At 37.8% G+C, this 26,900-nt stretch overlaps 1 protein-coding gene across 4 annotated transcripts in view; it reads right to left on the reverse strand.

The window, feature by feature from the left end:
- Positions 1-16,216: 16,216 nt before the first annotated feature.
- LOC133125045 (dachshund homolog 1-like) overlaps positions 16,217-26,900 on the reverse strand; it is a 101,251-nt gene continuing 90,567 nt past the window's right edge. For 3 of the 4 annotated variants that reach the window (XM_061236745.1, XM_061236744.1, XM_061236743.1), the window contains 5 exons: positions 26,612-26,757; positions 26,172-26,319; positions 25,597-25,737; positions 24,191-24,259; positions 16,217-18,921 (listed from right to left, as the gene is read on the reverse strand). In XM_061236745.1, the coding sequence (XP_061092729.1) occupies positions 18,884-18,921; positions 24,191-24,259; positions 25,597-25,737; positions 26,172-26,319; positions 26,612-26,757 (542 nt within the window). In that variant the 3' untranslated portion in view covers positions 16,217-18,883. The remainder of the gene's footprint in view (positions 18,922-24,190; positions 24,260-25,596; positions 25,738-26,171; positions 26,320-26,611; positions 26,758-26,900) is intronic. The other variant, XR_009708377.1, reaches the window with a different exon arrangement.

Below are 26,900 nucleotides of genomic sequence, written 5' to 3' on the forward strand. Positions count from 1 at the left end.
ATTAGATTATTCCTTATGCAATTAGAATATTACTTACTATACTTCTCAGGGTTTTCCTCAATTTGCATCCCTAATAATCATTTTAATATGATTTTTTCAAACCAACTGTCATGCTCTACATTCCCCGGTTTAGCATTTCTGTTTTCCACATGTTGTTCTTGTGTCTCTTGTCCCGTCTCACTTTCTGTAGTCTTCATTTATTCTGTCATTCAGTTCACCTGTGTCTTGTTACCTGATTTGGTCACACCTACCTTGTTTCCCACAGTTCTTTGCCAGATTGTAATTTCTTTCCAGTGGTTTTCTGCCTGTGTGTTCTGTGTTTCAATCTGTTTCATGTAGCCCGACCTCTGTATATTGATGAAAAAAAAAATGAAAGTAAATGAAAGTAAATAACACTTAATACTTGGTAGCATATCCCTTGCTTGCAATAACTGCATCAAGCCTGCGACCCACTGACATCACCAAACTGTTGCATTCCTCTTTTGTGATGCTTTTACTGCAGCTTCTTTCAGGTGTTGTTTGTTTCGGGGAGGTTTTTACAAAAGGTGATATGTTCAGTTGTTGAACAAATCTCAATAAAAATATCAGGAAATTATGGCTGGAATTGACCTTGCTGTTCCAATACTTTTGGAGGGGGACTGTATCCAGTAGTTTAGACTGCCTCTGCCAGTCATCCAGAATTCATAGAACAATAGTTTCATCCGTAATTTGTGATTTACTTCATAGGGATTGTGTGCATTTATTTGGAGACTACGTGTTTTGATACTTTCACACCTTCAACTCTTTTATGATCCACATAGCAAGGGTAATGTCATTTTCTCAATGTCCCACAAAGGGTCAAAATACTGTGCAGTTCAACGTAAAGTGGGATACCTGGTCACCCTAAGTGTACTTGTAATTTTTGATTGATTGAGGTAATCTTCAATCTATGGATCTGCATGTAGATTGATGGCAGACAGGATTTGAACTGTACCGCTTCCTACAGTTACCTACAGCCATGCCCTCCAAATGATTATTTTATTTGATATTAATAAAGTTGTAAATAATAGATGTAAGTAATAAGACTCCCTCACTTGATGCTTACGTCTAATGGGAGGGGCTATATAAACCACCAACCTGTTTAGGCCCTTGCTCATTTAACTTTCTGTGCTGCCAGCTAGCTGTAGCTGTACAGCTCAAATGGCCCTGCTCTGGAAATGCTCATGCCAAAGCTACCCTGCTGCCCGGCTCATTCTGCATGCTAAAGTCATAGTGCTGCCTGGCCCTTCCAGCTGCATTGCTTGTTTTGGCATGCTGTTGCTCCTGTGCTGCCGTTGCTCATATTGAATGCCATTGCCGCATTTACATTTGATTTACTTGAATTATCTTGCTTATTCCTGAATCATGTCTGCAGAACATTTTAGCACTCTGCTTCTTAAGACCCCTATGAGGGGGGTGTTTGTAGTCACTCCCTGTTGTCTCAACTGGCTTACAACAGAGAGTGATGAGTTGTCTGACTGAAATACAGGCTTATTTACTACAAATGAATAAATAGGCTGTATAAAAAACAATGCAGGTACCTGTCATGAGCTAGCTACATTGTATGCTGAAGAAAATGTGAAAATATATTCTTGTATTCTAAAATGGGGTCAAAGAGAAAGATATTTTGTTTAACGAGCAATATCTTTTGCCACAGAAAGATAAGTGTCACACCCTCTGATTTCAGTGCTTTGTGCATCCTCCATTTGCAAGGCCAGTGCAAGGATCACTGGAGGCTTGATAACAGTCTCATCAAGAGCATTCACATAGCTGTCCTACTTGTAGTGAGAGGTGTGTTCTGGGCTGGAGTATAAAACAGTCTAACCACAACGTAGAATAAATAACAGCTATCTTGGCCAGGATCTACCTTTGCTCTCTGCATCACATATTTGATTGTGTAAGGCATCCTGTATTCAAGACGCATGCATGTACAGTGGTGTGAAAAAGTGTTTGCCCCCTTCCTGATTTCTTATGTTTTTACATGTTTGTCACACTTCAATGTTTCAGATCAAACAAATTTAAATATTATTCAAAGACAACACAAGTAAACACAAAATGCAGTTTTTAAATGAAGGTTTTTATTATTAAGGGAGAAAAAAAAATCCAAACCTACATGGCCCTGTGTGAAAAAGTGATTGCCCCCTGGTTGGGCTGGTTGGGCCACCCTTAGCAGCAACAACTGCAATCAAGCGTTTGCGATAACTTGCAATGAGTCTCTTAAAGCGCTGTGGAGGAATTTTGGCCCACTCATCTTTGCAGAATTGTTGTAATTCAGCCACATTGGAGGGTTTGAGCATGAACCACCTTTTTAAGGTCATGCCTTTGACTAGGGCACTCCAAAGTCTTCATTTTGTTTTTCTTCAGCCATTCAGAGGTGGACTTGCTTGTGTGTTTTGGATCATTGTCCTGCTGCAGAACCCAAGTTCGTTTTAGCTTGAGGTCACGAACAGATGGCCGGACATTCTCCTTCAGGATTTTTTGGTAGACAGCAGAATTCATGGTTCCATTTATCACAGCAAGTCTTCCAGGTCCTGAAGCAGCAAAACAGCCCCAGACCATCACACTACCACCACCATATTTTACTGTTGATGTTCTTTTTCTGAAATGCGGTGTTACTTTTATGCCAGATGTAATGGGACACACACCTTCCAAAAAGTTCAACTTTTGTCTCATCAGACCACAGAGCATTTTCCCAAAAGTCTTGGGGATCAAGATGTTTTCTGGCAAAATTGAGACGAGCCTTAATGTTCTTTTTGCTCAGCAGTGGTTTTCGTCTTGGAACTCTGCCATGCAGGCCATTTTTTCCCAGTCTCTTTCTTATGGTGGAGTCATGAACACTGACCTTAACTGAGGCAAGTGAGGCCTGCAGTTCTTTGGATGTTGTTGTGGGGTCTTTTGTGACCTCTTGGATGAGTCGTCGCTGCGCTCTTGGGGTAATTTTGGTCGGCCGGCCACTCCTGGGAAGGTTCACCACTGTTCCATGTTTTCGCCATTTGTGGATAATGGCTCTCACTGTGGTTCGCTGGAGTCCCAAAGCTTTAGAAATGGCTTTATAACTTTTTCCAGACTGATAGATCTCAATTACTTTCTTTCTCATTTGTTCCTGAATTTCTTTAGCTCTCGGCATGATGTCTAGCTTTTGAGGATCATTTGGTCTACTTCACTTTGTCAGGCAGGTCCTATTTAAGTGATTTCTTGATTGAGAACGGGTGTGGCAGTAATCAGGCCTGGGTGTGGCTAGAGAAATTGAACTCAGGTTTGATAAACCACAGTTAAGTTATGTTTTAACAGGGGGGGCAATCACTTTTTCACACAGGGTCATGTAGGTTTGGATTTTTTTTCTCCCTTAATAATAAAAACCTTCATTTAAAAACTGCATTTTGTGTTTACTTGTGTTGTCTTTGAATAATATTTAAATTTGTTTGATGATCTGAAACATTTAAGTGTGACAAACATGCAAAAAAAATAAGAAATCAGGAAGGGGGCAAACACTTTTTCACATCACTGTATGTATGCATAAAAATTATTAACTGAATGTTTCAGATACATTAAAAATATACTGTTTTGAATGTAACACTGAAGACTGAATGTAAAAGTGAATCAAAAATGATTCACTTTTGCTGTTTTCAATCTCAAAGATCACATTATATGTGTCTTTCGCTACAACCACCCGGAGGAAACTGTAAAGGCTGTTTTGAAGATGCAATCTCAAGGTTTAGCATTTGCAAAACTATGCTCTTTATTTTGATCTCCACATGAGTATCATATGTGAGAAGCAAAAAATGTGTTCTGTACTTTTGCAAGACTGGCTGTGTGCATGTTTGTGTGTGTGTGTGTTCGTGTGTGTGTGTGTGTGTGTGTGTGTGTGTGTGTGTGCGTGTGTGCGTGTGTGCTTGCATGTGGGTGTGTGTGCATGTGTATGTGTGTATGCGTGTGTGTAAAATTGAACTAATTTCACACTGTATTTTTCACCGTTCATACTTTTAACCCCTTGGTGAATTAAAAAAAAAAAGAAACATCTATGCTCACCAATATTCAGGAGAAACTCTTCTATACGATTGTTTCCCTTTTAACAAGTTACATGTTTGTTTAATTAGTCTCTTTGGGAAGCAACAGCACAGTTAAAATTTTTGAACCAGCACACATATGTATTTCACATTATGTATCTGACCCTGGTCTGGATGGCAGGAACACTGGGAATATGATCAGTTTTACCACATAGTGCCAGAAGGGGGCAATATTAATCTTTTTATCTTCAAAGCACTAACCAGCCCTTGCAATGCAATATGCCGGGTTTTGATCATTTAATCAATTGCTTATAATCTTCTTTGCAAATAAACTGAAAATGTTATTATTTAGAAACATTACCAGAAAAATTCACTTCTCTCAGCACAATACACAATGCAACGCTCATATCTGTTGGAGGACCCTGAAATGCATTCATACAATAATTTCTCATTATATTGGATTCATCAGATGCTCTATTCAGGAGGCAATGTTTATGTTACGATAATTAATCCATTAATCCAATGTCCATTCATCAATTTAAAAAAGCTGGATATTTACTCAAGCTATTCAGGTTAAAGACCTTGCTCAGCTGTACAACAGCACTGTTCCACAAGTATCTTAACAAAAACAAACTCCTCCCAATGCACTGTGATGACAGTAAGCTAACCATTACATACTGTATGTAATAGAGTCAGAGAAATTATTTTAGTTATAAAAGAAAGCCTTTGCTGAACCGGTTTTCTAACCTCCTTTACCTGAAAAGGGAGGCGTGAACACAGTCTGATCAATCAGTAGCACTATCCAAACCAAGGCTGTATTTGGATTTGAGGGCCAGAGTTGATGATCCCTGACCTATGGGTTTTTCCTACAGTCATGTAATATTGTTTCCCAGAAAGGCTTTGTGATGTTAAGTGATTTAACTTGAAAGTGAAATGGCGATAAAAAAGGGAATTGTAGTTGAGTAACTGTAAACTATTGGCATTCACATCAGAAACAGGCCCACCAAAATTAAATGGGACATTTGTTCTCTGTAGCGTTCAAGGTTTTTTGTTGGATAACTGACAAGTGATATATGTGGCTTACCTGGAAGTCAGGAAGAGAAATATTACCATGCCAGACAGGGGAAAACACACAGTGGACGTTCTCGGATATCAGTCATAAATGTGACATTTGGTAGCATCTGCTGAAACAAACTGAAACTAAAAAGCCTTGGCGATCAGATTAAATGTTTGCATTTTGATTTCTGAGATATTTTCACTGAGTGTTTGCAGAATATGAATCATTTTCTGTTCAAGTACACTTTTCTTTGTAGATGAAACCATAAGGACTGTCTTTAAGCAACAGCTTTAGATGGTTTCTGTTGTTCTTCAAAACAGATTGGCAAAAATGACCTAATATACCAGCGTTACTCAACTCCACATCCTGCTGGCCACAGTGTCTGCAGGACATGGAGTTGAGTAGCAGTGTAATACACAGTACTTGGAGTGTCACACTCTGCGCTCCCCATCTTAGCATTTTCTGTTTCCTGCCTTGTTTTCGTGTCTCTTGTCCCAGTTTTAATTTATTCTTTCATTCAGTTCACCTGTGTCTTGTTTCCTGTTCCACTTCACTCACACCTGTTTTTCATTTCAGTTCTATCATTCTGTGTATTTAAACCCGCCTGTTTGCCGCACACACACATCCCTACATGGGACAAACATACAACCATAGTCTGCACGTACAACATGTAACACTCAACTCACACATGTGCGTTTGTGTATTTTCTTGGAAATACTGTGCAGACACTCATACGCACACACACATGCATGCACACAAATTGACATACACATACACAATGCAATAGAAGATAAATACTTAGCATACCTAACTAAACTATTTTAAATGTTTAGGTAGCCACTGAGTAACAGGACACCCATAAAACCACTGCAACTGCATTGCAATTCATGTTTAAACCTGATGGTCCTTTTGTGTGGCACTGCATGATCCAGGCACGTGATAGGAGCACCTGCCAAATACCACAAATATAATATAATGTACAGTAGCTGGGTGTCTTCATCAGAGCATTCAACAACTTTCTCCCCTTATGCTATGTGTGGTAACTTTATGATGCTGGTACCCTTTCAGGCCATTTGATAAGAATAGAGAAAGCAAGAAAAGCCCATTCAGTCCATCTAAGCTTATTTTGGTGTCTCTGTGTCAGGCCCGGTCTTGAACATTTATTTAAAATAATAACACTGTTGGATGAGTTTACTAAAGAGCCATTAGAGGCTGCAAGCTGTAATACTGCTCTGGTCATGAAAATCTATACATACTTATTTTGAAGTTAGTTGGGTGTCTCTCAGGTAAGTGCGTGCATGTTCTTGTGAGGGCTGCTTCTGTATCTTATATCCTATAAAACAATGTCCTCTCAGCACCCTTTGCTGCCATATCTGTTTCAGAGATGGCAAAGCTCACACAACTCGTTTATCTCACACAGCAAATCACAAACCCTAACCAAAAACCACCACTAAGCTTGTGTTGGGACCCTATATCCAACTGATCAATCAGTGCTGATTGGCTCCGTGTGACCAGAAGTCCAACCCACAACCAGAAGTGTTGGTCAGCTCTGCTATCACGCAGGGTGCCACACAGAGGTGTAAAATCCAGATTCAAAATGTAAAATCCTCCCCAGTATTTTGTTCAAATCACCTGGATTTGCTCATTAACTCAATTCTTCAGGCAGAACTACTTAGTAAAATCAGCCGGCTGAGTTGATGGGTTGATGAAACACAATGCAGGACTTTTACTTTGTGACCCTAAGACCCCTAGATACTTCCTGGTAGTATGACTGTCTTTGGCAGGTGTCCATCCCTCCATCCATTTTGACTCGCATTCCAGAAAGGTATTAAACTAATCTCACCATCTGTTGAATGCAGAGACAGTTCTTATTGGAAAGGGGAGACAGTAAGAATATGAACATTCAAAATCAGTTCAACAAAGAATGTAGCAGGTGTACACATCATATAAGGCCGTTGCCTGCGAAGAGGTGGTTTTGAAATTCAGCTGGGCCCTGAATGAATGCCGTGATCACTGGGAGATACTGTACGATGATTACGATGCTTTATATAGGGGGAAATCACGTACTGTTATTAAAGAGCTTTTGCATCCTTACTTCCGGGAATATAGAGCCCAGCACCAGAGAACTTAATTTTCTGTTGAAATTTCTGTTTCTGTCTTATGAAATCATTGTGTAAGATTAATGCAATGCAACAGATGATGCAAGCAGCTGTAATAACATGGATACATATGTGTCATGTGTACATGAAAAAGACAGTAAAAGAATTCACCTAAAAATGACAATATAAAGATGCAAAAAAAGATGCATGTAATGCACTGAATAATAAGATAGCTCTCCTAAAAGATGAACAGATCATTCCTGATTCCTAAGAACTGCAGGTACTTGCCCTGGGGCCTGTTCCACAAAGCAGGATCACTGAGCTAGCCGGATAACTGCATGAAGTAATACCCGGAAAAAGGCTTTTTACTCCAGTCCATGTTCCAGGTTTTACTCAGTGCTGTTATCTGACTAACTCAGTGACCCTGCTTTGTGGAACAGGCTCGTGGTCATTCAAGAAAATGCCAGTAGCATGTGCTTATCTTTTATCTTCTTAATTTTAAAAGACTTGTGCAGCCACACCTGTGAATAAAGCTCCCATGGTTTATTGCACATCTGTGATGTCATCTATGACATTTCACTTAAAAAGCTTGGGGAATTATACTTTTGAACCATAAATCTTTATGATATGCAATATTACATCTGATCTTATTGTGAATTAGACCATTCAAATAACAAATAATTTAATGCCATTTTATTATATGCTCCACTAGATGGCAGCATGCTTTTTCAAATAGAAAATGGTATTATCCTCCACTTCAGCTGAGGCAGAGTCTTCTGGAACCTGGAACTCACTGTCAATTACATCTTAATTTATACAGTGCAATGAACAGTATGTGCTCTCTGTAATAGTAATCATAGGCCAAAACCTAATCATAAAGACAAAACTTTTTTTTTCAATTACAATTTAATTTATTTCATGAAAAAAGTACAACAAGTCCCTTCAATAATGGCAAGCAAGTTATCCGGTTCCCAAGGCAGCAAAGAATAAGATAAGGTGACAAAAAGTTCCACTTATGACTCACCTGTCCATAGAACATTATACCAGAAGTCTTGGGGATTGTTTTTTCATCCCAGATTAGCATTGGTTTCCTCCTTGCTATCTTCCATGAATCCCATTTTTGCCCAGTCTCTTTCTTATTATGGTGTTACAAACACTGACCTCAGCTGAGGCTGCTGAGGCTAGCAGTTCTGGGATCTTTTGTGATTTCCTGCATGAGTTGTTGCTGTGCCATTAGAGAAATGTCGGCCAAATATTGTCTGGTCACTTCTGAGAAGATTCAGCACTGTTCCAAGTGTTCTCCCTTTGGGGATAATGGCTATTGCTGCAATTCTATGGAGTCTCAGAGCCTTTGAAATGCCTTTGGAGTAGCCTCGTCAAAGTATTGAAGAGATGCTGAGGCAAGACTCAAAATGAACAGTTCATGCTGGACAACCTACCAGTTTGTATGAACTGCAAGGAAAGGTGAAATAAAATTCCTCTGCACAAATGTAAAAGACTAATATCAAATTATAGGAAGCCTTTAGTTGCAATTATTAAACCAATAATAATAACTAAATAACTGGTTGCAATTATTGCTGCTAAAGGTGCTGCAATCAGTTATTACTGTAAGTTTAATTACTTTTTCACTTTGATGAAATGGATGTTTGATAACTTTTTTTCATTGAATAAATTTAATAATAATGTCTTTTGTGTTTGCTCAGGTTCCCTTTGTCTAATATACATTTTTTTCCTAAAGATTTAAAACCATGCAGTGTGACAAATATGCAGTAATAGAGGAAATCAGGAAGGGGGAAATACTTTTTTCATGGCACTGTACACTACTAGAATAAAGAAAGTAAACTGAATACTCTAAAAGCTTAAACTGCCATAGCACGTGCTTGTGGAAAAGAATGTGCCAAAAAAACTAAGGAGGAAATAGGTTATGATGAACTAAGCAAGTGGTTAATGCTTTTAAATGCCGCAATAATAAACAAGCTCACGTTATTGCACGCTTTTCTTGTCTATCATTAAGCCAATTTTAAAAGCTTGGTAACCAGCTGCTCTGGTTGCTGCCCTCCATACAAATAAAAGTGAGTCATACAGATTTTAATGAGGATATTTTTTTTTGGTCTTTTGTGCTCAGCACAAATGTGGCATTGTGTGCAGTGACCATCTGTTTGTTATTTGATATGTGTGAATTCATGTTGTAATGACTTTGTTTGTGGATCCCTCTGTGTGATGGGACACATAAGGATGGGAGATGAGCAGCCGTTTTCAATGCTAATTATATAATTGGACACAATAGTCGATGACAAATTGAGATGCATGGAGCTAGCCAGCTGTGAAGTGAATATACAATCATTGTAAAATCATATAATTCTGCCTATTTGAATGCATCTTAATAGAGTTTGTCTCTCATTACACTTCCAAGTAATGATTAGCGATTACATAATTGTATTTGCTCTACAAGCAGTAGTGCTTTGAATTTTCCCTATAATATATCATTGATTTCTACTGTCATGCCAAATGACATGCTTGTTAAATGAAAACATTCATAAATACATTCATAAAACAAAGAAACCATTCTCAAATGAAGTATACCATTCCAATTCAGTCAAATTTCAGTCTTATTTTTTCAAAATAAACTGATATGTACAATGCCAGATGTGAATCTTCAAAAAGCCATAGAGATAATGAGAGATCCAGATTTTATACATACAATTAAAAAGAATATTAATAAAATTTTATGTTAGCCAGAAACAAAGTAAAATGTACATTTTAGTAGTATCTATCCCTACACCTTGAATGCATCATTAGTGTCGTCATGTTGTTTCTGTTAGAGAGCACAGGAACATGAAAGCCTTCTCCTCCTAATTATGCACTGGGCTAGTTCCTTTTGTAGACTACACCATTTCCTGGGTCGGAGTTAGAAGCCACCAGCTGTCTTCATTTTGCTTTTATTTCTGAATAGTTTAATGTACTTCCCCCACAGGCATATGGCGGGCCATATGATGCACAATAAATATTTGTAAGTAACCATGGAAAAGTGAGACATCATAACAATTCAGAATTAAATGGCTATTAAAATACCAGTCTGCCATCATGAGTTATTTACCTCAGAGGTGGATCAAGGGCTTTTTCCCGATCACAGGGCACCAATATATCAATTGAAATCCTACTACTACTGGTGCTGCTGCTGCTACTACTACTACAACTACTACACCACCACTATTACTACTACTGCTAATGTTGACAATAATAATCATAATAATCATAATAATAATTAGAATGGAGCTACTGATATGGTGAAGAAGGGCTGCTCTAAACTTTTCAGATAATGTTGAATATCTTGAATTAAGGTTATGTTCCACTGAAAATGCATCTTCCAGATCATTTCAGAGGCACATACTTCAATTATCATGAGATATGGACTTGAAAAGATAAATTCAGAGAAAATATGTAAATTGTCTAATTTGCATACTTTATTCAAGAAGGCGGAAATTACACATTCAAACATTTTTGTAGCAGTCTATAATCGGAACCCAGTAAGATATCATTATAATTATTTCAGATTCTACATAATACATGTTTGAAGATTGTTTTGAGCAATTTTTTAAATCACCAGTACCGAATAGTCATTTTTCTAGAAATTTCAGATTTTTCATGGAGAACAAAGTTTGCAAAGTTTCATGATGATAGGGTGACTATGTGCTGAGACAAATGATTTAAGAGTCCTGCAATACTGTCCAAAATCAGGTTTTGTGAAAATCTAGGTTTTACCAAAGATAGAAATGGTAAATAATTCAACCAATTTCACCATACTTCAAGGCGTGGTATTCAAAGGTGGTATTATCCTGGAAGTTGAATAGTTCAGGGATGCAGCAGTAAACAGAAAAAGGAAAATTTTACTGAAAATTAGATTTTTTCAGTGGAACAGAACCTTTAAGGAAAGCTTTGGTTGTCATATTCTCAGACAAATGAAAGGTGGTCAATAGTGACATGACATTGGCAACAGGTGCTTAAGTTAACATGATTAATATACTCCTATGAGTCAGTAGTGTTCCCTTTCATTCAGAATACATGAATTATCACATTGCAAATTCAACCCATTAATTACACATCCATCATTCTAAAGCACAGTTTACATATCAGTTATACAAAGATATAACCTCTCACCATATTGTTTCCACACTTCCTGTCACTGTTTCTTCCATTGGGAAAAACAAAAGCATCAAGCAAAATTAAGATGGTGGGTGGCTTGTTGTTTCACATCTTAAAAGGTCATTAATTACCAGCATACAAACACTAGTACCTCTAATACTTTTCTAAAAAGTAATTTATCTTTTAATCACACCCTATACAGTATGTATTCATGGAAGGAAATGTTTGTCTACTCCTGTTCTGCCCGTCGAGTAGGTGCCTGCTGACCTCTCTTAACATGCCATCCCTGCACCATGACCTCCTACAAGTGTTTCACAAATCCCGAGGTAGAACCCATCGTTCTTGCAACTATGTCATCAACCTGCACCCAGGCACCACGCTCCCCAGAGGTTCACTCTTCTCCCTGTCTGCACCTGAAACCAAAGCCATGGATAAATGATTGGCTTCTGGTCTCATCTGTCCCTTGTCTTCCTCCGCCTGAGCGGGGTTCTTCTTTGCGGAAAAGAAAGACTAGTCACTTCACCTCTCCATCAACTACAGAGGCCTGAATGACATCACCATCAAAAATACCTCTCATCTCCTCAACCTTCTCCTCTCTTCAGAGTTGTAACCTCTTCACCCAACACGTACCACCTGGTCCGCATCAGAAAGGGGGACAAGTGAAAGACAGCATTCAACACCCCAATGGCCACCATGAATACCTGGTCATGCTGTTTGGGCTGACCAACGCATCAGTCATCTTCCAGACCACGATCAATGACATCCGGCGAGATATGATCCTGATCTTTTCGTCGTCACTGGTAGAGCACCTCCAGCATGTCTGTCAAGTGCTCGATGTGCTCTTTGCAATTTATTTGTGAAAGGGGATAAATGCAAATTCCACCAGTCTACCATTCAGTTTCTAGGATTCATGGTCTCCCGAGAACATGTGGAGATGGACCCTATCACGACCAAGGCAGTTGTGGACCTAAGCCTACTAGTCGGAAGGAGTTACATTGCTTCCTGCAGATTTTTAGAGGCTTTATTCATACAGCTCTGTCGCAGCCCCGCTCACTGCCCTTACCTCAACCAAGGTCACATTCGCCTTTCCCCTGAAGCTGAGGGGGCATTTTTAGAACTCAAAAGGCGTTTTACCTCTGCCCTAGTTCTGTCCATGCCTGACAGTTCACCCTAGAGGTGGATGACTCCCAACACTGGAGTCGGAGTGGTACTATTGCAAAGAGCCCCTGACAACAAGAGGCATGTGTGCACATTTTTCTCCCGCTGCCTCACTCCCACTGAGAGGAATTACAGCATTGGTGACTGGGAGCTACTGGCTATCAAGCTAGCTTTTGAGGAGTGGCGTCACTGGCTAGAGGGGTCCCCTATGCCGTTTATTGTCTGTACAGACCACCGCAATCTGGAATGCCAAGAGACTTAACCCCTGCCAAGTTTGCTGGTCTAATTATTTAATCACTTTGATTTTACACTCACTTACCAGCCCGGATTGAAGAATATCAAGCCTGATGCACTCTCCAGGTTACACTCATCTGCTCAGTCCGACGAAGGTCCTGTCGCCATCCTGCCTTCAGGGACCCTAGTCAGTGCCACGAAGCTGGACGTTATCAGCACTGTCGAGAAAACCTTAAGAAGCAATTCCGCTCCTGATTACAGCCCTGTATTCACCAAGCAACTGCCTTGTGCTTGGGCTTTTCTCATCTATCCACACTGTTGACTGAGGTCATTGGGACTGTGGACATCAGCCATTTAATTCAATCAGTTATTAAGTCAATGTCATATTAAAATCTCATAGCATGGGTCTACAAAATAAAAAGAGATTCAGGCCAAGACATCAGTGATTTCATTTATTTATTATACTTTTTATTTATCAGCTCCAGGATAAATTGTCACCAATAATATGGGAAAAAACAAAGCTTGAAATTAAACAAGTTGATGAACAACTCCATGATAGCTCTATGGAAGAAGATACCGTGCTCGTGCATTCTCTCACATGCGTTACACATGCAATTAACCTGTTGATTGAGCAAACTATACAAACACTGATGATTTCTGAAGGCAAAATTAATAAACATACATACTGTATCACAACTGAAAATTTTTTATGGTATATGGGAACACAGTATGTTTTCATTCAACAAGAATTCAAATCAAATCATTTTGAGCTGCCTTATGTCATGTTTATTTGTATATTTTAAGAAACTCACAAGGGAGGCAGAGACCAGCTGCTATTGTGATTCATTATTTTTTTTTAAATACCAGATGTAGGTCTAATGCTATATTTGAAAAGATTTTTCTTTGGACATAAACAGTGTCTTCATTTATACAGTTATTTCTAAAGAGATAAAATATCTAAAATCAGTATATGACCCAGCTCTGTTTGGTTGACTGGTGTAAACAGCAGCCATTTCCTGTAAGGACAGTGGAAGGACCTGAATGGCAAGAGCATCGAAGCTACACCGATACTATTCCTGTAACGTGCCCCCGCCGAGACAAAATTCTGATGTTACGACAGCTGTGGAGGAAGCACCTCAAGGACTTGGGCCTCCATGAATTTACGAGGCGTGCGCTGCCTCTGCAGATATCCAAAAACACGGCCGCTTTGCTCCTCACTGCCACGTGTCTATAGCAGTCAGTGGCTAAACTGAAGAAGTCAATTCTCGTTTAAACGACCGCCATAAAGAACTCCAGAGGTCCAGGATTACAAAGGCATTTTTCTCTTCGGATGGAAAGTTATTTCTCCTTTTGCCGTTTGCCAACCTCCTGTCAGTGCTATTGCTTTGCGCTTGCGATCAGGGTGACGCACATTTGCGACTATACTACACGTTATACTAAAACGTTCAATAAACTAGTCATCATAAAAAAAGGAGTTAAAAAGGTGTTCTAATGGTCACAAAGGATGCCACTGAGCTAAGGGAGGGGAAGGGAAATAGCATGTTTATTTTTTTTAAGTATCATCTTGGTCCTCTTGACAGAACCAACAAATGAATTCCCAGCATAGCATTCATCACCATGGACACTGGGTATTATTCCCAATTTAACTGTGAATGAACAGGCCACTTACGGATCAGTGACTGAGATCAAATAGTCGGTGAAATATTGTGAACGCGGTCAAATTGAAAGCAATGTTTACAATAATAGAAACATCAATATCAAACAGCTGTTATTAGAGAAATAAAACCCATTTTGAAATAATTGTTCAAGTGCGAAATGAGTGACAGCAAATCTAACGCGTATATTCTCTGAGGCTACCATTAAATATTACCACGTCGTTTTTTCTTTTCCTTTGAATAACACAGGAAGCAAGGGTTCCTTTTCTGTATACAAGTTTGAGACCAGCACTTACTTCAAAGTGCTTCATAAATAATAGCAAAGGAAATGTAATAGCAGTAATTAAAGAATGCAATTTACAAGAGAGTAAAAATGGGGACCGAAACCCCCCCCCCCCCCCCAGTTTGCTTCAGTTCTTCGTATTGTGAATTCTGGTATTGACAAATGAATATACTTGCAAATAAATGTTATTAGACGAGAGCACACGTGAAAGGAATAACATGAGCACATATCATTATTTGCTTGGTCACACACACACCTACATGCACATACGTACACATGCAAAGGAGCACGGGCACACACACACAGACCAAACCTGTTCTTTAAAGAATTGCAGGGCCTTTATTTCATGTAAATGAACAGCAAGTTAAAAGGCATCCGTTGTACAAATGAAACTCAATTTCATGGTACATTATCCTTCCGTGTTCTTTCCTGGATTTCATTTTCATTAGTAAGAGCACAGAGAAACATAAATTAATAATTACCGCACAATTTCTAAAGGTGGGCCGCACTTATTTGGCATTTAATTTTCCTCTGTGGCCTTCCATGCCCGTGCTTGTGTAATGTTAATTTAGATAATGTGGCCCTGCCCCGTGTCAGATAATTCTGTTTTGCAATTTCACTAATACGTTACAGCCCTTTCTGATTAGCTGTCATTACCTCTACCTTTCTTTCGGTAAAGCCGCCATGTTCTTTTAAACATTTTTTGACTGAAAACATGTTTGGATGAATTACACCATTAAACGAAACTTACCGTTTACCATACATGCCAACAATACTTGTTGATAATACTATTGTGCCAATAATTGAGCTGCGATGGTCTGCTGCCTTTGGCCTGTCCGCTACTCACAAAAGGTTCATTGTGATCAGGAGCAAGCATACTTGAGATGATGATAGACAGATGGATTGGCTACCTTAGCCTTTATCTCAATGCTTTCAGAGAAATTACCTGCGTACAGGTAGGGAGCGATAGGGGTGATAGAACTAAAGGGCTGCACGTGTGTCCATTTGTGTGATTTTCTTAGGCGTATGTGTGTGTGAGAGAGAGCTGATACAAACAATTTTGTGCCGGATATAGCTGAATATTGAACATTTTTATTTTAAAACTGACAGTAATTTACCGATTTTGCAGTTGAGGCTTAGAGAGTTACCTTTCAAAATTATGCTTTGGGACTATTGATTTGAATTGTATATATGCAATGTATGTTTAAGGACAATTTAATTCTGAACAAATGGTACCGGTTTGGCAGACATTATATTTATTTCCCTTATACAGTGTACCGCAGGGATCAGCAACAGTCCTTGAGGTGTGAAAACAGTACTGGTTTTCCACCATCCATTTACCTGGGAGTCGGGTGTGAAGATATTCTGACCAATCAGTAGCATTAATTACCCAGGAGAAAAGAAAACCAGGGCTGGATTTGGATTTAAGGGCCAAAGTTATTGATCCCTGGAGTACAGTGTAATTCAAGTGTAAATACAGCAGATCATAAACAAGAAAAGCAAGGTCAGCAACTGTTACTGTAAATTGGAAGATATGGTATGATAGTAACAGGTGTGACACATTTACACAGAAAATGATTTATTTACATTTAAAATGTAAGTTTCATCTTCATTTACACACTTATATACTGTAGTAACATGAAGGTATATAAAAAATTACACGCGAGCATACATGCTTACTTTCTTTCTTGCTCTTTCCCCTCCTCCCTCTTCTTCTCTTTCTCTCTCTTTCTCTCTCACAAACACACACACACACACAAAGAAAAAACTAAACAAAGCTTCATATGCACAGTAAAATTCCTGCCTTGTACTTGAATGTGTAGGGGAACAATATGCTTATAAATGTATCTAGTGTATACCTGAATGCAATACATTATACATAGAAACTATATCACAAATTAAAGAAATGATGACCCCATGTTAGCTTCATTAAAGTGACCGAGATAACATACAGTTAGACAGTACATTTAACTAAGGAATCAAAAGAAAAACTAACATTAAAACAATACAATTATAACCATTATAAAAATAGCTGCCTATAATATTACAAATCCAGGCCTAAGAAGCATATCTTCAGCATTTATGTTTTAAATAAAGAATTTTCCTATAAATAAGTGATAACTTTTTAAGTGTCAATATTTCTTATTATTAAGACGGCCCAACACAGGCTACAGTGGGTTAACTTACTGTACCACCAAATGAATACAAAATAAACAAAGCACAATTTAATGTGGCAGCATTCTGTTATGTTTTAGACACCGATTTGAAAGAATACATGACATACAGTATGATCCTGGCATAGTGAGGTTTCTCTCATGTTTCCAAAAGCTGAGTTGGTTCAATATCCTGTTGGTGTAATTTCAGAACATGTTAACTGAATGGGGTACAGTGGTAACGGCAACTAGGTTATTACCATTTTGTTGTCTTCAAACACGTTCTCTCAACAGTGTTGAGGCTTAGAGACTGGCTGATTTGTCCGAATGTGAAGCTATGAAAACTTCATGGTACCAAACTTAACAGAATTAAATATACATTTTTAAATGAACATGTATTTTCTTTTCCAAAAACAATGATGACAACCATACACTCAGTGACCACTTTATTAGGTAGACCTGTACACCAGCTTGCTAATGAAAATATTTAATCAGCTGCCAATCATATGGCAGCAACTAAATGCATAAAAGAATGCAGACATGGTCAAGAGATTCAGATGTTTTTCAGACCAAATGGCAGAATGGGAAAGAAATGTGATCTAAGTGACTTTGACTGTGGAATGATTGTTGGTGCCACACAAGGTGGTTTGAGTATCTCAGAAACTGCTGATCTTGTGGGATTTTCTCACACAACAGTCTCTAGAGTTTGCAAAGAATATGGAAAAAACAAAAACAAAAAAACAAACATCCAGGGAGCAGTTCTGAGGGCAAAAACGCATTCTTAATGAAAGAGGTCAGAGGAGAAGGGCCAGACTGGTCGAAGCTGACAGGAAGTAACGCAAATAACCACACATTACAACAGTGGTATACAGAAGAGCATCTCTAAACACGTGTCAAACCTAGTAGAAAAGTAGATAGGCTACATCAGCAGAAGTCTAAGAAAATAAGTCTAATAAATACTTAATAAAGTTCCCACTGAGTGTATATATGTGCCAACACATACAGAAATTGGTTGAAAGTAAGGGCAAACAATATCATAATTTGAAAAATCAGTTTAATCATTTTAAGGTTAAACATGTCATGGTCAACTAAAATGGCAGCTCTTGAAAGAACAGTGGCTTAAGTACACAAACAGTTTGTACTGTTTTCTGGTCTCATACATCATTCCATATGTCAACTTTATATACACATACCATACTATTTATCTTTCATCTCATACAGTATATATACACGAATGGTAAAAACAAGCAGTTGTCCTCCTAATTAATTAAACTGTGAAAACTGTCATTTTATTAGCATGGATATAATACCTTTTTTTCCAGAAGCTTCAAGCAATACGTTTTTTCATGGTCTTGGCATTAATGTATAAAATCACATAATTTCTTAGGAATATAAAATAAATTCTGTCAATTGAAATTCCTGTTGAAAGCTGTCTTGCTGGTTTAACAATATTGAGAAAAACAAACCTTCTGTAAGTCTGAAGTATTACTGCCAGTGTATATCCTGATGCTGGAGTGTTCTGTGCTGTACAATGAAGACAAAAACTAATTTTGCACATATTGTAAGAGTCAACAGTATGGCAGGGACAGCTGCAGAGAAAGGTTTAGACAGAACTCTGTCATTGTCTCAAATATTATTTTTAGTATTATTAACGTATATGATGTGTGACAGTGGTAATAACAAGAAAATAGAAGAATATGATTGTTTACTTGTATAATAATTACTCATCAAATAACTGACTACTCAAAACTGTGTTTGCTATGTACTTTCATATACCATCATAATGGCGCATAAACTGGAAAAAGTGGCCTTTTTTTGCTTGTTGCCTTCTTTGTCAGCAACAGCTACAGTTGCTTGATGATGTCTTTTTGAGTTGAGGTATATACCCACCAAAAAAAAAAAAAAAAAAAAAAAATGCTTATCACACAAAATGTCTCTTGATTGCATCCTTCCCTGGGAAACACTTGAAGCAAAAGAAATGATTTGTTTTTGTGACTGCATCATCCTGCTCTGTCTGGTAAAAAAAAAGCCTCTAAATAATCTCATGAGCTATTGTCTTTCCTCTTCAATACCATGTCAGTACATCACTGTCGTTTTCAAAAACAGTCTTCCATCTGTAAGCAAACAAACAAAGCATAGTGTTATATAAAAATACTTAATTTACTGCATTTTTAAGGACAACCTGGGCTCTTAATTCTAAGACAAAATGTCAGTTAATTTGGTTTTTCCAGGGGCAGTAATCTCTATGCCCACGTCAAATGAATTATTCAGTGTCACTAGCTACAGTATACTAATCTCTATCTAACTTGGTCAGGATGTAGTTCATTTTAATTTTATTATGTTTGTTTTCTGCCTTTATGGAAGTTTATTTCAATGGTCATTAATAAATTATAAACTCTTTCTATTCATCACATCAACCTGAGGGGAAAAAACACATAAGAAACATCCATAGTAGATTACAATTACAAAATGAATTTTTAATAAGATATCCATATTGGAGAGATAGAAATAGAAAAGGGCATATAAATATTAAGGACTGCAGAAATGAATTACTAATGGTGTTGACAAACATTACTATGAAAGTTTTCATAAAGAGGCTAAATGGTTAATTTTCATAAATGTATTATGAATTGTGGTTCAAGTAAGGCAAAATTGCTGTGCTGTTTTGGTGTGAAATAACTATGTTATAAAAGTAGAAATATTTCAAAGAGAAAAAAAATGTAAAATACACATCATTGAATATGATAACTTGGCTCTCCAGGACCAGGAGTAAGTACCACAGTAGTTTTGTTTTTCCTACATATGCTGTTTGAAACACCCCTTCTTCTATTATATTATTTACAGTATAATGAGATTACAACTGTCATACGCATGCATCACTCACTGCTATGGAGCTGGTCAAAGCAGCTAAGCACAGAAGCTTGCCTGGCTTATACCAATTTTCCTTATGAAAGAACAGACCAGCATGTCACCGATTTTAGACAGTGCATGCCTTTTTTAGCAAAAATGAAACACTAAAAAAGTTTCAAATTTGATTCTATTCTTGTAGAAACAATGCTTTTCTAGTTTCCCTAGAGTTTGAAAAGCAAATACAATAGACAACATGGCATAAAGACCTGAATCTTTATGAGCTCAGGTCATCCATCTCCATTCCAGCAACAACGTCAGACTGACTGAAATGCTTTATAGTGTGAATTCAGTTTAAAATAATGTGCGGGTAACCACACTGTTCTCAGTATAGCTGGTGTCAAGGAATGACATATCCAAACATTGCCAGAGCTGTCTCAGCCTAACTCCATGACAGACAAAAATATCTTGCAGCTAGCTGCTATATTGGAACCAGACTTCATGACAGACTTGACATGTTGAAGGTACTGGCTTGTGTTCTCAAAAAAACTAAAAAATGAAAACAATATTTTAGACTACATTTTGTCATGTTTGCGGAATTGCAAATGGTAGAATGCCTGCATTTCTGAAATAATTATGCAAATGGTTCATTCCCACTGCAAAAGGGTTTGGCAGTTTGAACCACAAAGAGAATGTACAGCACATGTACCAAACTGATGGGTTCAACACATTTTGAAAACTTCATGGAAAAATCTAGAATAATGTCACATGCAAACATGCATGCATGTGGAGGATTCTGTTTGAAATGTCATGAGTGAACTGACAACAGAATATTGTATTCAAATGGCTTTTAACAATGCTCTTAACATAAGCAATTGTCAAAGAAATCGTATTATTCAATGTAAATTCAGAAAGCAGGTTAACAGACATACATTGTATTACACATCAGGAATATTGGAGCCAGATTTTAGGCCGAGTTTAAAATCACAGGAGCAGAGAATACTGTGTCGTTGTGGGACCTGGATATTAATGTGGTTTAAACAAACATTTGTCAAAGGGAAGCTTTAGGATTGGACATTGGACCATTCATATTTATTATTCAATTTATTTAGTTGACTGCCATCATGTCCATATGCTAGTACATTTAAGATATTGAACTAGACTTAATTTAATTTCCTGAACATTCTATCAAATGAGTAAAAATGAAATACCATATGTAAACACAATAATGACTGAACATTCAAATAAGCTATACGTTCATCTAAATAAGTGTCAAAAGGTTATGTACTGACATGATGTAAGACACATTATCAAAGGTATTATCAAATATGAAATATAATCAGCAAGAAAATAGTGTGGTGCCTGTCACTTTTTTATGAAATAAAGCTGTAATTATATTCAAAAAGTACAATTTTCAAATAAAAATAAAAAAGGTTCATTAAATGAAATAAATATTTAATTCAATGCTAACAAAACAAGAGGACTTTTTGGCTTCTGTCAGCATAAAATTCCTTTGAAAGATTAATTAATACATATGCATTATGCAAACTATACCCATGCAAATATTTTATGAGGACTATTAAGGGACCCACTCATTTCTGCCTATTTTGCTTCACTGAGATTCATTTCACTTTTGATGTTTGAGCTGGCAACAATGAACTTTATCTCTCCTCGTTGGACATTATAAACTCACGCAATGCGGCAAGCGCCAAGTCACAGAGATCAGGAGCAAAGTGGGGCAGATATTTATGTATATCACAACAAGAATTAATGTGACGGCATGCAGTGTAAAGAAAACTGGGTGCTTGGGTGTTGTGAGTACGCCCTGTGTGAAATGGATTCAAACACCAGGAAAGCAATTAGCACAAGCAGCCTGTTAATATAGCAAAATTAGAAAGCACAACAAATATAAACAATTAAGAGGTCTCGTTTATATGCCTTTTTATGGAAGAGATATCGACATAAGGAACAAATTGTGGCAAGCTGGTTCTCTGGTTTTATGTACACAGCCATGATGAGTCTGTGTGTGTACTACCAATGGTGTCTCATGAGCTCACAATTGGCCAGGCCCAAAACCTTTCTTTCGTTAAACTAATCATTAATCTCAACTCGTTTTCATTAATTTCTCTTGATTAACAAGTGTGCCAATGATCGGACTAATCAATTAGCAAGTATTAAATCATAAATTAAATGTATCCATTACAAATCTATTTTAATCAGTAGCCTAGACTACACTTATCAAAAAAGATACAGTACTCTGCTATCTACCATGTTACCTTTAGGAATAACCAGTAATAACAAAACCTGCACTTGGAGATGTGTTTACAATCTACACATTGCAGATCTTTTCCACATCTCTGCACTTTGTGAGTGCAGAGAAAAATCCCCAAATTGGGGGGAGCTGGCTATATCTGATTGTATAGAATGAGTATTTTGTTAATGATTCGTTAACAAAAGTCTCCGCCACTGCTTAGTGATTACATTTTATTGAAGATTGTATACTGAACAGTGAATAACACTAAATTTCTGAATGATTAGTCAGATCATTAGCACACTTGTTAATGAAAATGAAAGAAAACAGGTTGAGATCAATGTTAATTCAGAGGAAAGTTTTGTGCCCCACCAATCCTGAGCTCAAGAGACGCCACTGTGTACTAGCATAGGGATATGTATTTGTATACAAAGGTGCAGTATACAATCACTGAGCACTTTATAAGGTATTTATTAGATTTTTTTTTTAGACTTATTGGTCTTCTGCTGCTGTAGCCTATCCACTGATAGAACTCTGATAGTGTTCAGAGAAGCTCTTCTGCATACCCCTGTTGTAATGTGTGGTTATTTGTGTTACTGTCACCTTCCTGTCAGCTTTGACCAGTCTGGCCATTCTCCTCTGACCACTCTCATTAACAAGGCGTTTTTGCCCGCAGAACTTCTACTCACATGATGCTTTCGCACAATTCTCTACAAACTCTAGAGACTGTTGAATGTACGTGAAAATCCCAGGAGATCAGCAGTTTCTGAGATATTCAAAGCATCCTATCTGGCACCAACAATCATTCCGCGGTCACTTTTCTTCCCCATTCTGACATTTGGTCTGAAAAACAGCTGAACCTCTTGACCATGTCTGCATGCTTTTATCCATTTAGTTGCACATGATTGACTGATTCAATATTTAAATATATGCATTAACAAGCTGGCGTACAGGTCGACCTAATAAAGTGCTCAGTGAGTGTATGTTGGTCATAATATCATTGCCATTTAAATTTTTCCCTTTTTGAGTGCAATAATTCTCCAATCAGAACAATCTCAGAAGAGATATGATGGATGAAGTCTAATTGTTTTTACCTAACATAACTGGATTAACTTTACAAAATCTTTACAGGGATATTAGCTTTATCTGTTACAGATGTTTGTAAATGATGCATGCTCCATATTATAACTTCCAGGCTGTGTTACACACAGACATTAAACCATGGACTCATTCCAATCACTTATTTTTTCTTTTCCTTGCTCCTGACTCTGAAATCGATCAAGGTCCACCATCTTTTAAGACAATCCAACCAGTTGAATGTCCCTTCTAGGAGGCCATTCAGGTAGTGCAAATGTCTAGAGGACTACTGCAGCTGTTTGGCCCTCTATACAATGAATACAGCTACTGATTGACTTTAATTGACATTGTGATATACATAGTCAGTAGCAACAATCATATGCATAGTACAATTATTGAGGGAACAAAACACAATGTCACAATGACTTATTTCCATTTTGATATTTTTTATCTTTATTTGCTTGTCTTTAATCATTTAAATAAACAGACCTACAGACAGTAAACTATACAAACTGTGTGTGTGTGTGTGTGTGTGTGTGTGTGTGCGTTCTTCATCGATCACCCCCTTGCATGATAGCTCCATCTGGCACACTGCTGCAAACCCCTTTAAATAAAACCGTGTCCCAATTAAATGGCAGGCTACAGCCAGAATGACCATATCCATTACACGATCGCTTACTGTAAGTCATTCTGAATCAGAAAAAAGAAACAAGATACATAATGCGTGCACGTGTCAGAATACCCTTTATGGTAAAATGCATGAATTGAAATACTGAATAGAAATAAGTATAAATGTTTATCTAAAGTATGTACAATCAACAATGCGCTTTGCCAGACAAAGCAAAACAGCTTTTTATCCACAATGGCGAGAAAACATTATGATTAATACCACACTACCAAAAAACGTGCTGGAAAAAACACAATATATTAATTTCAAAAATGTAAAAAACATAGACGCGCTGTACGTCGTTACTCCGACGTTCATTTAACAGCACGCACTGAGTTTACATTGAATCTGAGCCATAAGAGACATCAATGATCTTAAAGTGAGACAAAGACACACACACACACACACACACCAAAATGACCTTCTTTTTGACCTTGCTAGTCCAGATGGTGAGCTGCATGCTTGAGCAGCAGGCAGAGGTAAACTAAAGCTCATATCCTGGAATACACAGCTGATTTATGGGCTTCCACAAACAATGTACCTTGTATTGTCCTTTCAGCATCTGTTCTTCCACTGTTGTGGTCAGCCTCAATCTCCTGGGTCAACGAGTCTAGGAAAATTGAAGGATAACGATGATTAAACATCAATACGTCAGGTGAGAAAATATACGCTTATTAGTGGCTCGGAGTTTATGGGAAACATAAACGTGAATATCTGAATGCAATTTAGCACACAGCTTGTGAGCAATGACAGAATGCCGACATGATTTTTTGCTGATCAGCAGGTGTAGTCTGGAAGGCAAATATATTTGCTTTGTTTAAAAAAAAAGGAAAACATCTCTTCGGCTGACATGTTTGCACCAAAGTTGCTCCCTCTTATCATATAAATGTTGCAACCTGTGATGATATATTTTGATCACACTTTACAATAAGGTTCATAAATTGGCATTACTGTAACTGCTGTAGTTGTTAACATGAATTAATTGGTGTAAAAATACTTGTACTTGTAAAATACTAGTATTTGTAAATGTATTTGTTAACTACTAGCAAATTTATTTGTTATATTAATATTTATACATTACCAAACCATAGGATAAACTTATAATTAACAAATACAAATTGAATGTGCATTAATGAATGTAACATGAATTAATGATGCAGAAATACAGTTGGAGCCATTTAAAATGGGTGCTGAACTGCAGAATTCCATGGGGAGTTATTCTCCCGCAGATTTCCAAAGTAATTTATTGAACAGTTTAATTCCATATACTATAGAGGGCGCTAGTCTACCACAATCTGTCACTGAATAGCCCAAGGAGGCAGGGGCTTTTAGAACTAGAGAATGAACAGTGCAGATTAGCCAGCTCAGTAACATAGCTACAGATAGATTTGATAAAAATGCATTAAATAAAAACAGCCTGCAAAGAAGTATGCATATAATCTGTGGTTGGCTTATAATGAGCAAAACATCCAAGCTATGCTATGATAGTAGATAATTATTCTCCTAATAAAAATAATGGTAAAAGTCACTTCAAAAGAAAAAACAAAATTTAAAATAAGTGTCGGACCAACATTAGTTCCATGTAAATTTTTGTCTTCCACATTTCATTCAAACAAAGTCATCACTCACGTGTCGAGGAAGAAATGGAAAAGGATAGTAAGCTAGCGTTTTTCCAAATAAACCATGCCTAACTCCCACAGAATTACTTGTCATTGACTTATACAAACTGCAACAGTAACAAAGACTCAGTATCATAGATTTCAGCGGGCTAAGCAAAGCTGTTGTCCAGGTTATCAAAACGCCATTGCAAGAAGTCAAGTACTACAAGTACCATGATACACTGAGGTACTTGGTTGCCATCCACGTAATTTTCATCGAAAAGCAAGTGTACATTCTGTGGTAATTACTGTACATAGTGGGCCTTTAAGTATAAATTTAAAGCCTAACCATTCAGCGTTCTGAGGCTGTTGGTTGGTGACTGCTTCAAGGACAGCTCTGCTTGAGTGAGTCGTTTGGTTTCGTATTCAAGGGCCTCTTGCAGTTTCCTCTTTGCTTTCTTCTCTTTCTTCAGCCGTTTCTGGATTATTGCTGGGGAGAATAACATAAGTGGTGAATCCTCGTTTTACACAGCTCATGTTCCATGTATCCCTTCTAACTATCTAACTGCTCTGGTGAAGTGTCCATAATCTACATTGTTGTGAATATTGCTGAAAAATAAAGACAGAAAAAAGCACCCCGCTGTTAAAGAATTTAGATCATACAACGCTAGGTTGAATAGTTGTCTCGAGGTGAAATGTTTTCAATGTTGAAGATGTATTTATTTATTCATTTATAACAACAAAAAACAACCACACACACACGCACGGCTACGTTTGTTTTCAGATTTGTTCCGTTTTTAAGACGGAAGTTGCATACGCTTCGCTTTTTTCTTCACCGTTTAGCCAGTTCACGCCGTACATACGGATACAGCACAAACTCTGCATGCAGAACGGCGGACAGTGCCCCCTGCGTGCTGTAGTCACCTCTGTTCTTCTGCTCCACCACCAGCTGCCTCTCCAGGGTCTCCCTCATCTCGCGCTCTCGAAACAGCTCCATCTTCAGCTCGCTCTTCTCCAGCTGGACCTGCTTCTCCTGGGCCCGGGTGTTATCGATGGCCACTTTCAGAAGGCCCTGCGGACGCAGAAACAGCACGCGTTCCTTTTTTATGTTCTTAATACTGATATTACTAATATTCATGTGAACAGCATTAGTGATTATTAACACTCTCAATAATATGTTATTTTAATTATTTTGATGACGGTAATTATTATTATTATTATTATTATTAACCAGGTATTTACAGTAAGTCTTCCAAATACAAAGCCTGTTCATATTATTTATTTAGCATTATATGGGCTGTGTTGATATTTCTGATTCCAGAGAATAATGTGAATATGGAATCAGACAAATGCCAAGACTGTACCTGTATGTTTGTTAGTAGTGTCTCTATGGATGACAGGCCTTCAGGGAAGAGGAGAGGAGAGGGGAACCCTGCAGGTAAAATGTGGCCGACCCGGGTGGGCCTCCCGTAGCTGTCTCTCGCCGTGGGAGTGCACTGCGGAGCCTCATCTGGAAGCCAACATGTGGAGAAAGAGCTGTCAGACAGCTCAAACAAACCCAGTGGGCGGCACTGCAGCACGGTGCGTAGGGAACCGGGCTGGTAACTCACAGGTGCTGCACTGCCCTGGTATAGCTGAGCAAGAGAGTTAGCC

This window comes from Conger conger, chromosome 3 (genome assembly GCF_963514075.1).
Source record: "Conger conger chromosome 3, fConCon1.1, whole genome shotgun sequence".
In the NCBI taxonomy this organism is placed as follows: Eukaryota; Metazoa; Chordata; class Actinopteri; order Anguilliformes; family Congridae; genus Conger; species Conger conger.